Raw genomic sequence first — 16,220 nt, forward strand, 5'->3', positions numbered from 1 at the left:
ATGAAATTAGGGGAAAGTACTTGTTTAACAACCAGGAAATGGAGGAGCAATTTCTGCATAGTGCACATTTAAGCATAATGATTCTGGCTCTAAATTACAAGAGAAATCTGTTTTAGTTTTTTTTTAATGCTAAATTCTCCAACTTCCACCTCCCAGCCATCCTCATGTTCTTTGTGCTCCATGTTTTCTGGTGTGCACGATGCCTCTGAGTGTGGGTGTTTGGGTGTCACTGTAAGTATGTGTGAGTGTGTGGATAGAGTCCTGTGTGTGTGCATAGAGTCAGCGCAGGAGAGGTTGTGCAAAAAAATGTGTGTGTGTTTTTACAAAACTGTTATAGAGTAGCCTACGTGTGCAGCAGCAACAGTCCGGCTTTTAAGAGGTTAATGCTCTGTCACGTGAACGGTTGCCTGTCGCTTGAAGGAGCTTCTCCTTTCCAAATGTGAACTTCATAATAGTAGCAGGCAGCCTAGTAATGGACTGTCTATTACCTGTCAAAATGTTACCTGTTATCAAAACAACTTGCCATATCTATTTCACCATGTATCCTATCTGTTCCGCAACAGGCGCAAACACGCTTGTGTCCGGCGTAATCAAAAGGTCGGGATGGACTCACGTGCTGCCAGTAGGGGGATTGACAACGCGCTGAGGTGATAGCGGTGGAGAAGGTGATGTCGTAAAGCAGAGAGTGTCGTAAACCAGGTGCAGCTCAGGGAGGGAGGTAGAGTGGTGAGATGAGGGGGTACGGGAGGGAGGGATGGGGGGGGCTGACTCGCTCGGGCAGCATTCAGACACAGCGAAAGGATCATGGCGGATGGCCCCAGGTGTAAGCGCAGAAAACAGGCGAACCCGAGGAGGAATAACGGTAAGTCAAACTCCGTAAAAACAACGGGAAACGATTCAGTGAGACGGACTACGTACTTTTGTGTTCATTTAACTCTGTTCGTCGACTTTGGGACTTTCCTGAACAACGTTTTAGGGACTTCAAGTGCTGGAAAGTAGTAAGTAGCCTATATTCCAGTGTGCTGTGTACCGTTATACCTGTCTCGCTTCTCTCTCCGCCTAGCGGTGCATTGCTCGAGCGTACCGTTATACTCGCCTCTCATCCCGTGGGCTGGAGGTCAACTTTTCTCCTTGTTTTTCCAATACACAAGCTGCAATGTGTTATATTTGTTCAAATAAATCGTGACGTTTGCTACCTTTTTTGCTCAACAAAAACTTCTCAGCTACACAGGCTAGCTTGCTAACGTGCTGCCCCAGCCATGCAGTTCAGTTAAGCTGAGCCACCTGATATTTTGTGCTGAAAAATAACTAGTAGATAACGATAATAGCTAATAGTTGGTCTTGTTTTACTACCGGGTCGCAGAGTTATTTGAGTGTGATGGAATATTCAGCAATGTGCTTGTGTAGTCACTGATTGCATGTCATTCATTATATCATTATCTAAAATAAATAGCTACATATTGTATTCGGGATTGTGTTGGAATTGTTTTGGATGACAACCCCTCCGGTTAGCTGCCCGCAACACTTTTTTGATGCATTGTTTGTCGCGTGGGTTGCTTAAAGGTAAGAGCTGTGTTGTACAAATTGTTGTTTTATTTAGCCACTTTGTCAACTTAGATTTTAATATATTACACTCAGGCATCTTGTGGTATGCTTTTTGGTTAGCATAACATTGTTTTGGGCATGGTAGGTGATATGTTGTAGTCCTCAAAATAGAGCTTGTTGAATAACTTGTGATGATTTTCATTTGTGGAAGATAAGCTGATTTGTGGAAGATAGTAGTTTACCTGTTATGCTGCAGGAAAGAAATGGGCGTCATACAGTTTTCCTATGTGTGTGAGCAACTGCTGCAGTCTCTTAAAGGAATCTAGCTAGGCAGCAGCGACAGCGCCAGCTGCCTTGACATTCTGTATTACCTCTAACTTTACATACAAGAGCAAGGAATTTATTTACATTTTATTTGATTGTGAAGAATATAGTTCAATTGCGCTACAGGAACATAAATAGGATAATGATTCTCAGTTTGCTAAATTCACAAAATACCATAGAAAATACACAACATTATAGCTACAATAACCCAGAACAGCTATTTATATTTCCGATGTAGCCTAATCAATCACTTGATTTATGAAGTTTGTCTGCACATTATTGTAACTTGGATTTGACTTTAAATTGGATCAGAAAAGAGTAGCTTCCTCTCATTGGATAACCTATTACCTGTGTTCTACCTATCTTCCTCACTTTTACTCAACCTACTAGCCAATAAAATCTTATTTTAGGTAAATATCGTTATATGAGTGGTGAGATGAGGGGCTGGAAACGGAAAGCACCTTTTTATGTGGCCGCTGACGACACAAGCTGTGACACACAGAGTTGAGCGCCGTGCGCAGGCAGGAGCCGTGAACATGTACACCTGAACAGGGAAACGGGGCTCGCAAATGTCCTCCTATAAAAACATACCTGTGGTGCTTATCTATACAGTATTATTTGCACAGATTGCGGGGACGTGTTTGTTTATTTTAAACCTACATTTATTCTAGAGCAGACGCGGAAAAGACTCCAAAACGCTGCAGCAAATGGCAACTTGTGCAGGTAGAAAAACATGGTTTGGTTTATAGTTTACCCGTGCATGGATGTGTCAGCGTCAGAAGCTTGTTTCTCAATGTTTGTTGGTTTTGCTCTCGCTGGATTTTACCAATATGTTCGTGTTTGATTATGATGTTTTTTGTTCCGTTATTTTTCTTTTGTCGGAACGAGTGATGTTTAGTGTCCTCTAGTGTAGCCTACCGCCCTGTGTGTGTCGCCGTGCAGGCAGGCAAGAAATAATAGGTTGTGCCGGAAAATGAAAGTGATGCATAAGGTGGTTGCGAATGCGAATGACTCCGCTATTTTCAGTAGGCGAATAGGCAGCAATAGGCTCTGTGAAACAGGCAGCACCAGCTACATGTTTTCCGTCTGTTGTTTTCAATTATATTGTTATGCAATTTCCGAGTGGGTCGATAGAATGGAATGGCGGTGTGTACCGTTACTGCAGTGAAGGCGGGGCTGCTGCTTTTTAGGTTATGAGACGGGACAGGTATGCAAGGTGATGCAACACCTATGAAGGTGCCTCGAATTATATACTTCGGTCGATATTATTGTTTTAATGTACATCCGGCATATTCAATTAATTTGATCACGTATTGATGAGGATGGCAAGATATATTATTTGGTGTTATTTCTAACAGGCACAGATCCGCTTCTCTCTGAATAACGGTACACATCAAGATGGCAAAAGTGCTTTCGCTCATCTCCCTTATTTTCACCTCCGCCCTCAGGTTTGTTTCCAGGTCTCGCTCATTCATGGCATTTTATTTTAGCCTAAACCTTATGTTTAACTCCCCTTTGTCCATTTTTTGTAATTCTATCATTTTTTTATTGTAAAAAAAAAACAGTAAAAAAAAAAACACATGAACTCGCTTTTATTTATAATCTGCGTTACATCTGAAATAATGAATTACATATTTGAGTGTTGTGATAGGTTTACATTATTGATGAGTAATAACGGAAAGAACGGTGTTATTTCATGAAGCACTCCCTCCCAGTAGCAAATCAAAAGATGCTAGAGCAGGCAGGGTGTCACGTGGTGTCTCTCCTCCCTACATGGGGTGATGTTTTCACCTTGATGCTGTTTCTTGTCGGGTCCTTGACGCTGCTATTTTCATCTTGTAGCCAATTATGGTATCATAGCCTACTTCAGATTTTTTTAATGTTTTTACAAGTTAATAAGTGTGTGTGTGTGCATTTGTGTGTGTGTGTGTGAGTGTGTGAGCAAGACCTCCTGCTGAGTGACAGTTGAGAGGAATCAAGGCTGCTCACAGTGCCCTGCCTTGACAGATGAAGGTCTGGGTTACGCCCCAAATGGCACCCTATTCCCTGTATAGTGCACTACTTTTGACCAGGGCCCTATTCCCTGTGTAGTGCACTACTTTTAACCCGGGGCCCTATTCCCTGTGTAGTGCACTACTTTTAACCCGGGGCCCTATTCCCTGTGTAGTGCACTACTTTTAACCGGGGCCCTATTCCCTGTGTAGTGCACTACTTTTAACCCGGGGCCATATTCCCTGTGTAGTGCACTACTTTTAACCCGATGCCCTATTCCCTGTGTAGTGCACTACTTTTAACCCGGGGCCCTATTCCCTGTGTAGTACACTACTTTTAACCGGGGCACCCATAGGGCTCTGGTCAAAAGTCAAATAGAATAAACCTTTATTCAGACAGCACATGTCAGAAATGGAATGCAACACAATGCGCTGCACAGGGAAAAAACGAATAAAAACAATGAAAATAAAAATGGAAATATTTACTAGACAACAGACATAAGAGGATAAAAAACAAAAGAATTACAATACAAACTGAACGTGTGTCCTGGCCTGGTTAGGCAGGTGTTGGCCACCCTTAAGCACGACTTTTGTCACGCCTCCGTCCTCCAACACTCTCCTCCTCTCTGTCTCTCTGTCTCTCTGTCTCCCCCTCTCTGTCTTTCTTTCTCTCTGTCTCTCTGTCTCCCCCTCTCTGTCTTTCTTTCTCTCTGTCTCTCTGTCTCTCCCCCTCTCTGTCTTTCTTTCTCTCTGTCTCTCTGTCTCTCCCCCTCTCTGTCTTTCTTTCTGTCTCTCTGTCTCTCCTCCTCTCTGTCTCTCTGTCTCCCCCTCTCTGTCTTTCTTTCTCTCTGTCTCTCTGTCTCTCCCCCTCTCTGTCTTTCTTTCTGTCTCTCTGTCTCTCCTCCTCTCTGTCTCTCTCTCTCCCCCTCTCTGTCTTTCTTTCTCTCAATTCAATTTAAGGGCTTTATTGGCATAGAAAACGTATGTTAACATTGCCAAAGCAAGTGAAGTAGATAATAAACAAAAGTGAAATAAACAATAAAAATTAACAGTACACATTACACTCACAGAAGTTCCAAAAGAATAAAGACATTTCAAATGTCATATTATGTCTATATACAGTGTCGTAACGATGTGCAAATAGTTAAAGTACAAAAAGGGAAAATAAATCAACATAAATATGGGTTTTATTTACAATGGTGTTTGTTCTTCACTTATTTTCTTGTGGCAACAGGTCACACATTTTGCTGCTGTGATGCACACTGTGGTATTTCACCCAGTAGATGAAGTAGGGAGTTTATCAAAATTGGATTTGTTTTCAAATTCTTTGTGCGTCTGTTTAATCTGAGGGAAATATGTGTCTCTAATATGGTCATACATTTGGCAGGAGGTTAGGAAATGCAGCTTAGTTTCCACCTAATTTTGTGGGCAGTGTGTACAATTTTATGGGCAGTGTGTACATAGTCTTCTCTTGAGAGCCAGGTCTGCCTACGACGGCCTTTCTCAATAGCAAGGCTATGCTCACTGAGTCTGTACATAGTCAAAGCTTTCCTTAATTTTGGGTCAATCACAGTTGTCAGGTATTCTGCCACTGTGTTTCAGGCCAAATATAATTATAGTTTGCTCAGTTTTTTTGTTAATTACTTGACACATTGGAAAGAATTATCTTTTTGTTTTCTCATGATCTCTCTCTCTCCCCTCTCTCTCAATTCAATTCAAAGGGCTTTATTGGCATGGGAAGCATATGTTTACATTGCTAAAGCAAGTGAAATAGATAATATTTCCTCTCTCTGCAGAGGCTGTAATTTAACACTGCAATTTGGGAGTATAGGAATGTGTGCTCGTATTAACATACCTCGCAGTATAAACACAGCCCGTAGCTGCTTAGGATTTCAGTCATACTCACTACTATGTCCCAAATGGCACCCTATGCTCTATATAGTGCCCTACTATACTACCCCATAAGGCTCTGGTCAAAAGTAGTGCACTATATAGGGAATAGGGTTCCATTTGGGACTGTTTGACCTGATTAAAGATGAGCCAAATCCATGGTTGAAGGTTGCGAAGTCAGACCCTCAAAGGCATGGTTGAAGGTAGCGAAGTCAGACCCTCAAATCCATGGTTGAAGGTAGCGAAGTCAGACCCTCAAAGGCATGGTTGTTACCGTTTCTGATAGGGAGTGGTGGAGATTAAAACAATGTCTAGATATTCATTATTTAACAGTATATTTTGAATATTAAATGAAAGCCGTTCTACTGTGACTTTGATGTGCCTACTGGCTAAATGGTCCTAGTAGATTTAGGACGGCAGGTAACCGAAAGGTTGCTGGTGTGCCAATGTGCCCTTGAGCAAGGCACTTAAAACAAATTGCTCCTGTAAGACGCTCTGGATAAGAGCGTCTGCTATATGATGTACATTTACGGAAGGTTCTATTTCACATGTTCGGTAGCAGTGGCCACAGCAGCCCTGACTGTGTTGATTGACCTGTGACCACAGTGTCACACAAAATGTCACTTTCCCCTCATTCTAAGAGGCTTCTTCTAAGAGCCTGAGGCACTGTGTCCATGTCCCTTTAATGAAAGGGTCCTGAGGAGTGACAAAGCGCTCAGGATGTCCTTTGGCATGTCTAGATAGTATACAGCTTTTGTCAAATTATCCTTAGCCAAATTCTGTTACATTAATTGTCCTAACCTGCTACATTAATTGTCCTAACCTGCTGGCGTAATTTCTCCTAAACCTGCTCCGAAAAGTACATTTTGACAAAAGCTGTATCCCTTCTAGACAAAACCGATGTCTTTGGCCTAAACTCCATCTCTCCCCTTTTATGGTAGAGGGGGAGGTGCATCGAGACTGGGGGGAGGGGCTGCTGTGACTAATGTGTGTGTGTGTGTGTGTGTGTGTGTGTGTGTGTTTAGAAAGGTGGAAACGTCTCTTTTCCTCTGGGCTTTGCATAACAACATGGCCTCCTCTTGTTCAGATTGAATCCATGTGTGGCTGCCTGCAAGGCTAAAGCACATGGTCCCTGTAAGTCTATTGTGTTGTAATGAAATGACGTAGCCAGATAACGCCTATCACCCCCCTGTTTGTGAGAAATGGCTTATCTATTCAGATGAAGTAGGCTTTGTATTATAATGCATTTATACTTGTGTAAACCTATCCTACATCAAGTGATACAAAATACTGAACTGCAGGGTTGTATTCATTAGTACACACTGTAACAAAAACATTTTGCGATGGAAAATGAAAAACAAGCGATTCTTATTGGACAAGTTCGGGTAGTCGCTGCTTGTTTCGGTTGCTTCTATTTCGTTCCTAGTGAATAGGAACCAGGTATAAAACAAAGGTATTTCTCAACCCTCTGAAAAAGACCTCATCAAGGTGTAATTCAGCAATAATGCAGAGTGGGTTTGGTAAATGGCCATTATACCACAAAAGTTGCCTTATTGCTATTATAAACTGGTTACCAACGTAATTAGTGCAGTAAAAATACATGTTTTGTCATACCCGTGGTATACGGTCTGATATACTACGGCTGCCAGCCAATCAGCATTCAGGGCTTGAACCACCCAGTTTATAATGTCAGTTAGCCCACGCTATGTCCTATCATAGGTATAGGTCTTTATAATGTCAAACCATAGGCTAATCATAACTCAGAGGCAGTCCTTACAGTTGGACTGTATCTCGGGTTGGTACAGCTTGGCGCTTGCAATGCCAGGGTTGTGGGTTCATTTCCCACGGGGGACCAGTACAAAAAATATGAAAATGTATGTAAATGACTGAATGTAAATGACTAAATGTGAATGATTAAATGTAAACAAAAAAAATATATATATATATATATATTGTCATGACGTTGGCAATATATTTGAGAGAGGGTTAGACCATTCTCTTTAAGGCTTCCAGAGTACACCATGTTATTGTTTGAGGAACTTAATTCCAGAAATAACCTGTTTTTCTTTTCTCTCTCTCTCTCTCTCTCTCTCTCTCTCTCTCTCTCAATTCAATTCAATTCAATTCAATTGACTTTATTGACATGGCAAGTTCATTATTACTTACATTGTCAAAGTATACATATCGAAAAATAAAAATCAAATATATATGTATATATATACAAAATATATATATATTTATATATAAATAAATAATAAATAAATCTCTCTCTCTCTCTCTCTCTCTCTCTCTCTCTCTCTCTCTCTCTCTCTCACACACCAGCTTGATTCAGTCACCTGAATAACATGAAGCAACAGCCTATAGGCTAGGTGCTCTACTGGGTCTGGTGATGGCTGATGCTTAGGTTATTGTGTGCCCAGGCTTCCGTGTGAAAGAAGGCCCACAGAGAAAGGCCTCAAAGTGTGTCCCAAATGGCACCCTATTCCCTAAATAGTACCCTACATTTGACCAGGGACCAAGGGCTATTTTTTTTCACCAGGGCCCATAGAGCTCTGGTCAAAAGTAGGACACTATTTAGAGAATAGGGTGCGATTTGATACGCGACCCTAGTTACCTTTGCCGTTGACCGGCCTCCCTCCTACCTCAGCCAGTGATGTGTGTGTGAGGCAGAAGAAAGAGTCCATTCAGGGGAGTGTGACGGGGGGGACTCTCTTTCTTTCACCCTCGGTTGGTGGGAATCCCTCTCCTTATTCTCCACCAGCTCATTTGCATATCCTCCCATTCTCTTTATTTATTGAGGCCTCGGCAAGGAATACAGAGTGAGTCACTCCACTCCAGGAATTTATGAAATCATTTGAAATCTCCCCAGCTAAGCCTTTAGTCCCACTGAGCATTAACACTATATATACAAAAGTATGTGGACGCCCCTTCAAATTAGTGGAGTCGGCTATTTCAGCCACACCCGTTGCTCACAAGTGTATGAAAATTGAGCACATAAGGGCCTCCCGAGTGGCGCAGTGGTCTAAGACACTGCATCGCAGTGCTAGAGGCGTCACTACAGACACGGATTCGATCCCGGGCTGTATCACAACCGGCCGTGACTGTGAGTCCCATAGGGCGGCGCACAATTGGCCCAGCGTTGTCCGGGTTAGGGGAGGGTTTGGCCGGGGGGGCTTTACTTGGCTCATTGCGCTCTAGCGACTCCTTGTGGTGGGCCGGGCGCCTGCAGTCTGACCTCTGGGTAAATGGGTGGGTGTTAAGAAGTGTGGTTTGGCGGGTCATGTTTTGGAGGACACATGACTTGACCTTTGCCTCCCGAGCGCGTTGGGGAGTTGCAGTGATGACACAAGATCAAAATTGGGGAGAAAATAATTGTAATAATAATCATTTTGAGCGCCAAAACGCAATATTTATAGACAAACAATGGCAGTAGAAGAGCTCGGTGACTTTTAACGTGGCACCATTATAGGATGCCACCTTTCCAACAAGTCAGTTCATCAAATTACTGTCCTGCTAGAGCTGCCCCGGTCAACTGTAAGTGCTGTTATTGTGAAGTGGAAATTTCTAGGGGAAACAATGGCTCAGTCGCGAAGTGTTAGGCCACACAAGCTCACAGAACGGGAGTAAGTAAGTAGTGTGTAAAAATCATCTGTCCTCAGTTGCAACACTCACTACCGAGTTCCAAACTGCCTCTGGAAACAACGTCAGCACAATAACTGTTCGTTGGGAGCTTCATGAAATAGGTTTCCATGGCCGAGCAGCCTTACACAAGCCTAAGATCACCATGCGCAATGCCAAGCATCGGCTAGAATGGTGTAAATCTAGTTGCCATTGGACTCTGGAGCAGTGGAAACGAGTTCTCTGGAGTGATGAATCACACTTCACCATCTGGCAGTCCGACGGATAAATCTGGGTTTGGCAGATGCCAGGAGAACGCTACCTGCCTGAATGCATAGTGCCAACTGTAAAGTTTGGTGGAGGATGAATAATGATCTGGGGCTGTTTTCCATGATTCAGGCTAGGCCCCTTAGTTCCAGTGAAGGGAAATCTGAACGCTACAGCATACAATTACATTTGAGACGATTCTGTGCTTCCAACTTTGTGGCAACAGTTTGAGGAAAGCCCTTTTCTGTTTCAGCATGACATGCACAAAGTGAGGTCCATACAGAAATAGTTTGTCGAGATCGGTGTGGAAGAACTTGACTGGCCTGACTAATGCTCTTGTGGCTGAATGGAAGTAAGTCCCCGCAGCAATGTTCCAACATCTAGTCTAGTGGACAGCCTCCCCAGAAGAGTAGAGGCTGTTATAGCAGCAAAGGGGGGACCAACTCCATATGAATGCCCATGATTTTGGAATGAGATGTGCAATGAGCAGGTGTCCACATACCTTTGGTCATGTAGTGTAAATATTTTGGCCTGGGGTGGGTCTGGCTGATTTTCCTATCCTCCCTGGTGGTTGTCATTGAAATACTGTAGTTTCTATACCTGTGGTATCTTTTATAAACAGACAGGTCATTTGTCTTCACTAACCTGGTTCTCTAACAGTATCCCAAAGCCATAATACGGACTGCACAGTAATAAGGAGAGACTAGGAGTTTATGCTGGAGTGGGCTGGCTGTGGAGTTAACAGTACGGAGGAGCTGTGATGTAGCCTAATGAGGGATCATTAGCTAGTGCTAACAGCTGCTGTGATGGTTTTGGTGCTGCTCTCTGCTTTTCCTCTGAGTTATGTTCATGAGAAAGAAAGACATTGGGAGAGAGAGAGAGAGAGACTGAAGGAGAGAGAGAGGTGGGTGGGCAATGTGGTCTCAGGGAAATTTGTATTATTCTGTATGTAAATCTGTGCCACTCCGTTTATTGTAATATGTTACATTACATTAGGTTATATTGTGAATGGAATAGTGGGTCGTACAAGATCATATGAATTAGAGGACGTACAGTATCATACATATTACCCGGTCGTGAATTAGATGATGTAACATATCCTACATCTTGGAGGACATATAGTATTGCACGTCTTTATCTGAGACCATGTTGCTTGTTGCTGAGTAACAACAAAGGAGAATTACGAGAAGAATTTACGCTGGCAGTTAGGGGAACTAACGACAACGGTTTGGTGAATTTACGTAGCGGGTTAGGTGAAATGGGTGAAGTTTAGAATAAGGGTTAGGGGAAACGGGTGAAGTTTAGAATAAGGGTTAGGGGAAGGGTTAGATAAATTGCTACAGTTGTTCCTAACACACAAACTTTGGATTGCTAGACGGTCACAGATAACATCCGACCATCCTCCCCGACCATCCTCCCCGACCAACCTCCCCGACCATCCTCCCCGACCAACCTCCCCGACCATCCTCCCCGACCAACCTCCCCGACCATCCTCCCCGACCATCCTCCCCGACCATCCTCCCCGACCAACCTCCCCGACCATCCTCCCCGACCAGCCTCCCTACTTTTGTTTCTGTCTAAAGTCAATAGACCATTGGTAGGTATCATACGTATTGGAGGTGATCAGAAATACATTGAGTTATTTCTCTGAGGCCAGGCTGGGGTGGGAGGAAGAGTCGGTGGAGGAGGAGGAGGAGGGAGAGAGAGACCTCCCAGCAAGCACCTTACCTAAGCCTAGCAGTTCTTGTGCATGTCCCAAATGACAACCTATTCTCGATTTCCCAAATGACACCCTATTCTCTATATCCCAAATGGGTGCTATTCTATATTTCTGAATGGCACCCTATTCTATATTTCTGAATGGCACCCTATTCTATATATCTGAATGACACCCTATTCTATATATCTGAATGGCACCCTATTCTCTATATCTGAATGGCACCCTATTCTATATTTCCAAATGGCAACCTATTCTATATTTCCAAAAGGCACCCTATTCTCTATATCTGAATGGCACCCTATTCTCTATATCTGAATGGCACCCTATTCTCTATATCTGAATGGCACCCTATTCTCTATATCTGAATGGCACCCTATTCTCTATATCTGAAAGGCACCATATTCTCTATATCTGAATGGCACCCTATTCTCTATATCTGAATGGCACCCTATTCTCTATATCTGAATGACACCCTATTCTCTATATCTGAATGGCACCCTATTCTATATTTCCAAATGGCAACCTATTCTCTATATCTGAAAGGCACCCTATTCTCTATATCTGAAAGGCACCCTATTCTCTATATCTGAAAGGCACCCTATTCTCTATATCTGAATGGCACCCTATTCTATATTTCCAAAAGGCACCCTATTCTCTATATCTGAATGGCACCCTATTCTCTATATCTGAATGGCACCCTATTCTATATTTCCAAATGGCAACCTATTCTCTATATCTGAATGGCACCCTATTCTATATTTCCAAATGGCAACCTATTCTATATTTCCAAAAGGCAACCTATTCTCTATATCTGAATGGCACCCTATTCTCTATATCTGAAAGGCACCCTATTCTCTATATCTGAATGGCACCCTATTCTCTATATCTGAATGGCACCCTATTCTCTATATCTGAATGGCACCCTATTCTCTATATCTGAATGGCACCCTATTCTCTATATCTGAATGACACCCTATTCTCTATATCTGAATGGCACCCTATTCTATATTTCCAAAAGGCACCCTATTCTCTATATCTGAAAGGCACCCTATTCTCTATATCTGAATGGCACCCTATTCTCTATATCTGAATGGCACCCTATTCTCTATATCGGAATGACACCCTATTCTATATATCTGAATGGCACCCTATTCTCTATATCTGAAAGGCACCCTATTCTCTATATCTGAATGGCACCCTATTCTCTATATCTGAATGACACCCTATTCTCTATATCTGAATGGCACCCTATTCTATATTTCCAAAAGGCACCCTATTCTCTATATCTGAAAGGCACCCTATTCTCTATATCTGAATGGCACCCTATTCTCTATATCTGAATGGCACCCTATTCTCTATATCGGAATGACACCCTATTCTATATATCTGAATGGCACCCTATTCTCTATATCTGAAAGGCACCCTATTCTATATTTCCAAATGGCAACCTATTCTATATTTCCAAATGGCAACCTATTCTATATTTCCAAAAGGCACCCTATTCTCTATATCTGAATGGCACCCTATTCTCAATATCGGAATGACACTATATTCTCTATATCCCAAATGGCACCCTATTCTCTATATCTGAATGGCACCCTATTCAGTATATAGTGCACTACTTTGGTACACTGTAAAAATAGAAAGACTCAAGACACCATGATTGTGTAGTGAAACCATGAAAAGCAGTTCACCTAACTTGAGATCTGGTGTTTGAATGGAAACCCATTGTAAGTGTTCTGATACACTGAAGGGGTTTTAAAACAGAATACAAGTCAAATCTGAATATTGGTGTTTTTAAGAGAGTTTGTGGGGTTTCAGTGCATGTGAAAGGCAACATCAAAACACAAAAATCTATATGTTTTTGGAGACTGTCTCTCAAACAATCAACTGGTTAAGAAATGAAAATGGTTTATAGCATAAGAATATTTTCATGATAAGGGCCTATGGAGAATATTTTTGTTGAATTCTACCTTTTTCAATGCTTAATTTAGACAGATTAGAAACAGGAGGAGACAGAGAAGGAGTGAAAGTGGGACAGACGGAGGCTGAACCACCGACTACTGGGGCAGTAAGATGGTACATTTCATTGGAATTTCATTGGCATTTTACACACTCGACCACACAGCCACACTGTACTTAATAAAAACAACCGACATATACTTAAGAAAACTGAATGCAAGTCATTTAATTTTACAAAAAAATGTCTGAATAAATCCAAGCTACTATGTTGCTCTTTTATGAGGATAACCAAAGATAGAGATAATTGAGTGAATATACTCACTGGAAGTCTGTGTTTTTTAAAATCTCCTTGCATTTCCTGTCATACCACATGGTTCTTCTTTTAGAGGATTGTCGGTATTATATATTTTTTTACACTTTATGATTCTTATACACAATGTTGTATGCTTGTTTAAAGAAAGACAAGTATACTTCTATATTAGCATTAAGCAGCTTGTTGTGCCGTGAGGTGTAATGGTTAATGATGAACAGATATCAAAACCATTAGGCAAAATGACGTTCAATGATGAAACGACCCATTCCCACTTTTCCAACTTCTGACGATCGAGGCAAATACAGTATCCTGCGATGCTTGTTGTAAAACCTCAAGTTACTGCTGGTGGATTGAGCACTGTGCTTACCTGCCTAAATTGGCACATTATCAGATAAACTACATGGCCAACAGTATAGTCGAACATCTCATTCCAAAGTCATGGGTATTAATATAGACTTGGTCCGGTCTTTGCTGCTATAACAGCCTCCACTCTTCTGGGAAGGCGTTCAACTAGATGTTGCAACACGGTTGCGGGGACATGCTTCCATTCAGCCACAAGAGCATTAGTGAGGTTGAGCACTGATGTTGGGCGATTAGGCCTGGCTCACAGTCGGCATTCCAATTCATCCCAAAGGTGTTCGATGGGGTTGTGGTCAGGGTTCTGTGCAGGCCAGTCAAGTTCTTCCACACCGATCTCGACAAACCTTTTTTGTATGAACGTCGCTTTGTGCACAGGGGTATTGTCATGCTGAAACAGGAAAGGGCTTTCCCCAAACTGTTGCCGCAAAGTTGGAAGAACAGAATTGTCTAGAATGTCATTGTATGCTGTAGCGTTAAGATTTCCCTTCACTGGAACTAAGGGGCCTGAACCATGAAAAACAGCCCCAGACCATTATTCTTCCTCCGCCAAACTTTACAGTTGGCACTATGCATTGGGGCAGGTAGTGTTCTCCGGGCATCTACCAAACCCAGATTTGTCCGTCGGACTGCCAGATGGTGAAGCATGATTCACCACTCCAGAGAACGCGTTTCCACTGTTCCAGAGTCCAATGGCGACAAGCTTTACACCACTACAGCCGACACTTGGCATTCCACATGATGATCTTAGGCCTGTGTGCGGCTGCTCGGCCATGGAAACCCATTTCATAAAGCTCACTACGAACAGTTATTGTGCTGATGTTGCTTCCAGAGGCACTTTGGAACTCGAGTGTGTCAACCCGAGGACAGATGATTCTTACGCTCTACACGAGTCAGCACTCGGTTGTCCCGTTCTGTGAGCTTGTTGTGGCCTATCACTTCGCGGCTGAGCCGTTGTTGCTCCTAGACATTTCCACTTCACAAAATCAACACTTACAGTTGACCGGGAAAGCTCTAGAAGGGCAGAAATTGACTTGTTGGAAAGGTGGCACCCTATGACGGTGTCACGTTGAAAGTCACTGAGCTCCAGAGGCCATTCTACTGCCAATGTTTGTCTATGGAGATTGCATGGCTGTGTGCTCGATTTTATACACCTGTCAGCAACGGGTGTGGCTATAATAGCCTAATCCACTAATACTTTTGGCCATGTAGTGTATATATATCAATGTTAACCATTCAACTGCTCCAGAAGGGATCTAATTCTGCACTAGACAGGATGTGAAACATCATCATAGTGTTTAGAAGCTTTAGAGGGAGGAAACGGCACCCAAAAGAGAAGGGATCTAATTCTGCACTAAACAGAACTCGAAACACCAAGATAGTGTCTTCAACCTTTTCCTGTAGGTTCCCACACCTTGGCAAGGTGTTGCACACAGTGGTGTAAGGTACTTAAGTAAAAATGCTTTGAAATACTACTTAAGTAGTTTTGGGGGGTATTTGTACTTTACTATTTATATTTATGGCAACTTTTACTTCACTACATTCCTAAAGAAGATAATGTACTTTTTACTTCATACATTTTCCCTAATACCCAAAAGTACTTGACAGGAAAATGATCCAATTCACACACTTATCAAAAGAACATCCCTGGCCATCCCTACTGTCTCTGAGCTGGCAGACTCACAAAAAAAACGAATCCTTCGTTTGTAAATTATGTCTGAGTGTTGGAGTGTGCCCCTAGCTATCCGTCAAAAATAAATAAATGAATGGTGCCGTCTGGTTTGCTTAATATAAGGAAGTTGAAATGCTTTTACTTTTGATACTTTAGTATATTTGAAACCAAATACTTTTAGACTTTTACTCAAGTAATATTTTACTGGGTAACTTTCACTTTTACTTGAGTCATTTTCTATGAAGGTATCTTTACTTTTACTCAAGTATGAAAATGGAGTACTTTTTCCACCACTGGTTGCACAACACACGGTTAAGTGGTGTTGCAAAACACCACGTCATGTTTCAAACACATCTCAGGATGAGGTGTTTCAATACTCCAGCAAAGTTACGGTTTCGTCTCGTCTCCATCGAGCTGCCACCAGTTTTGGTGTTACAAAGCATTTCATTTTAACAGTGTAGACAGTAGAGAATAGGCCATAGGGTGCCGTTTTGGCAAGGGGGACTGTACTCTACAAAGAAGAGGACCCTGGGAGTGTGTGTGTGTGTGTGTGTGTGTGTG

At 42.4% G+C, this 16,220-nt stretch overlaps 1 protein-coding gene across 1 annotated transcript in view; it reads left to right on the forward strand.

Moving 5' to 3' along the window:
• Positions 1-770: 770 nt before the first annotated feature.
• The window catches only part of LOC120056172 (zinc finger E-box-binding homeobox 1-like), a gene marked incomplete at its 3' end in the record, with an annotated part of 116,709 nt that continues 101,259 nt past the window's right edge, over positions 771-16,220 (forward strand). The window contains exon 1 of the mRNA XM_039004384.1: positions 771-862. Within this exon, the coding sequence (XP_038860312.1) occupies positions 805-862 (58 nt within the window). The remainder of the gene's footprint in view (positions 863-16,220) is intronic.

The sequence above is a fragment of the Salvelinus namaycush genome, chromosome 11 (genome assembly GCF_016432855.1).
Source record: "Salvelinus namaycush isolate Seneca chromosome 11, SaNama_1.0, whole genome shotgun sequence".
Taxonomy (NCBI): domain Eukaryota; kingdom Metazoa; phylum Chordata; class Actinopteri; order Salmoniformes; family Salmonidae; genus Salvelinus; species Salvelinus namaycush.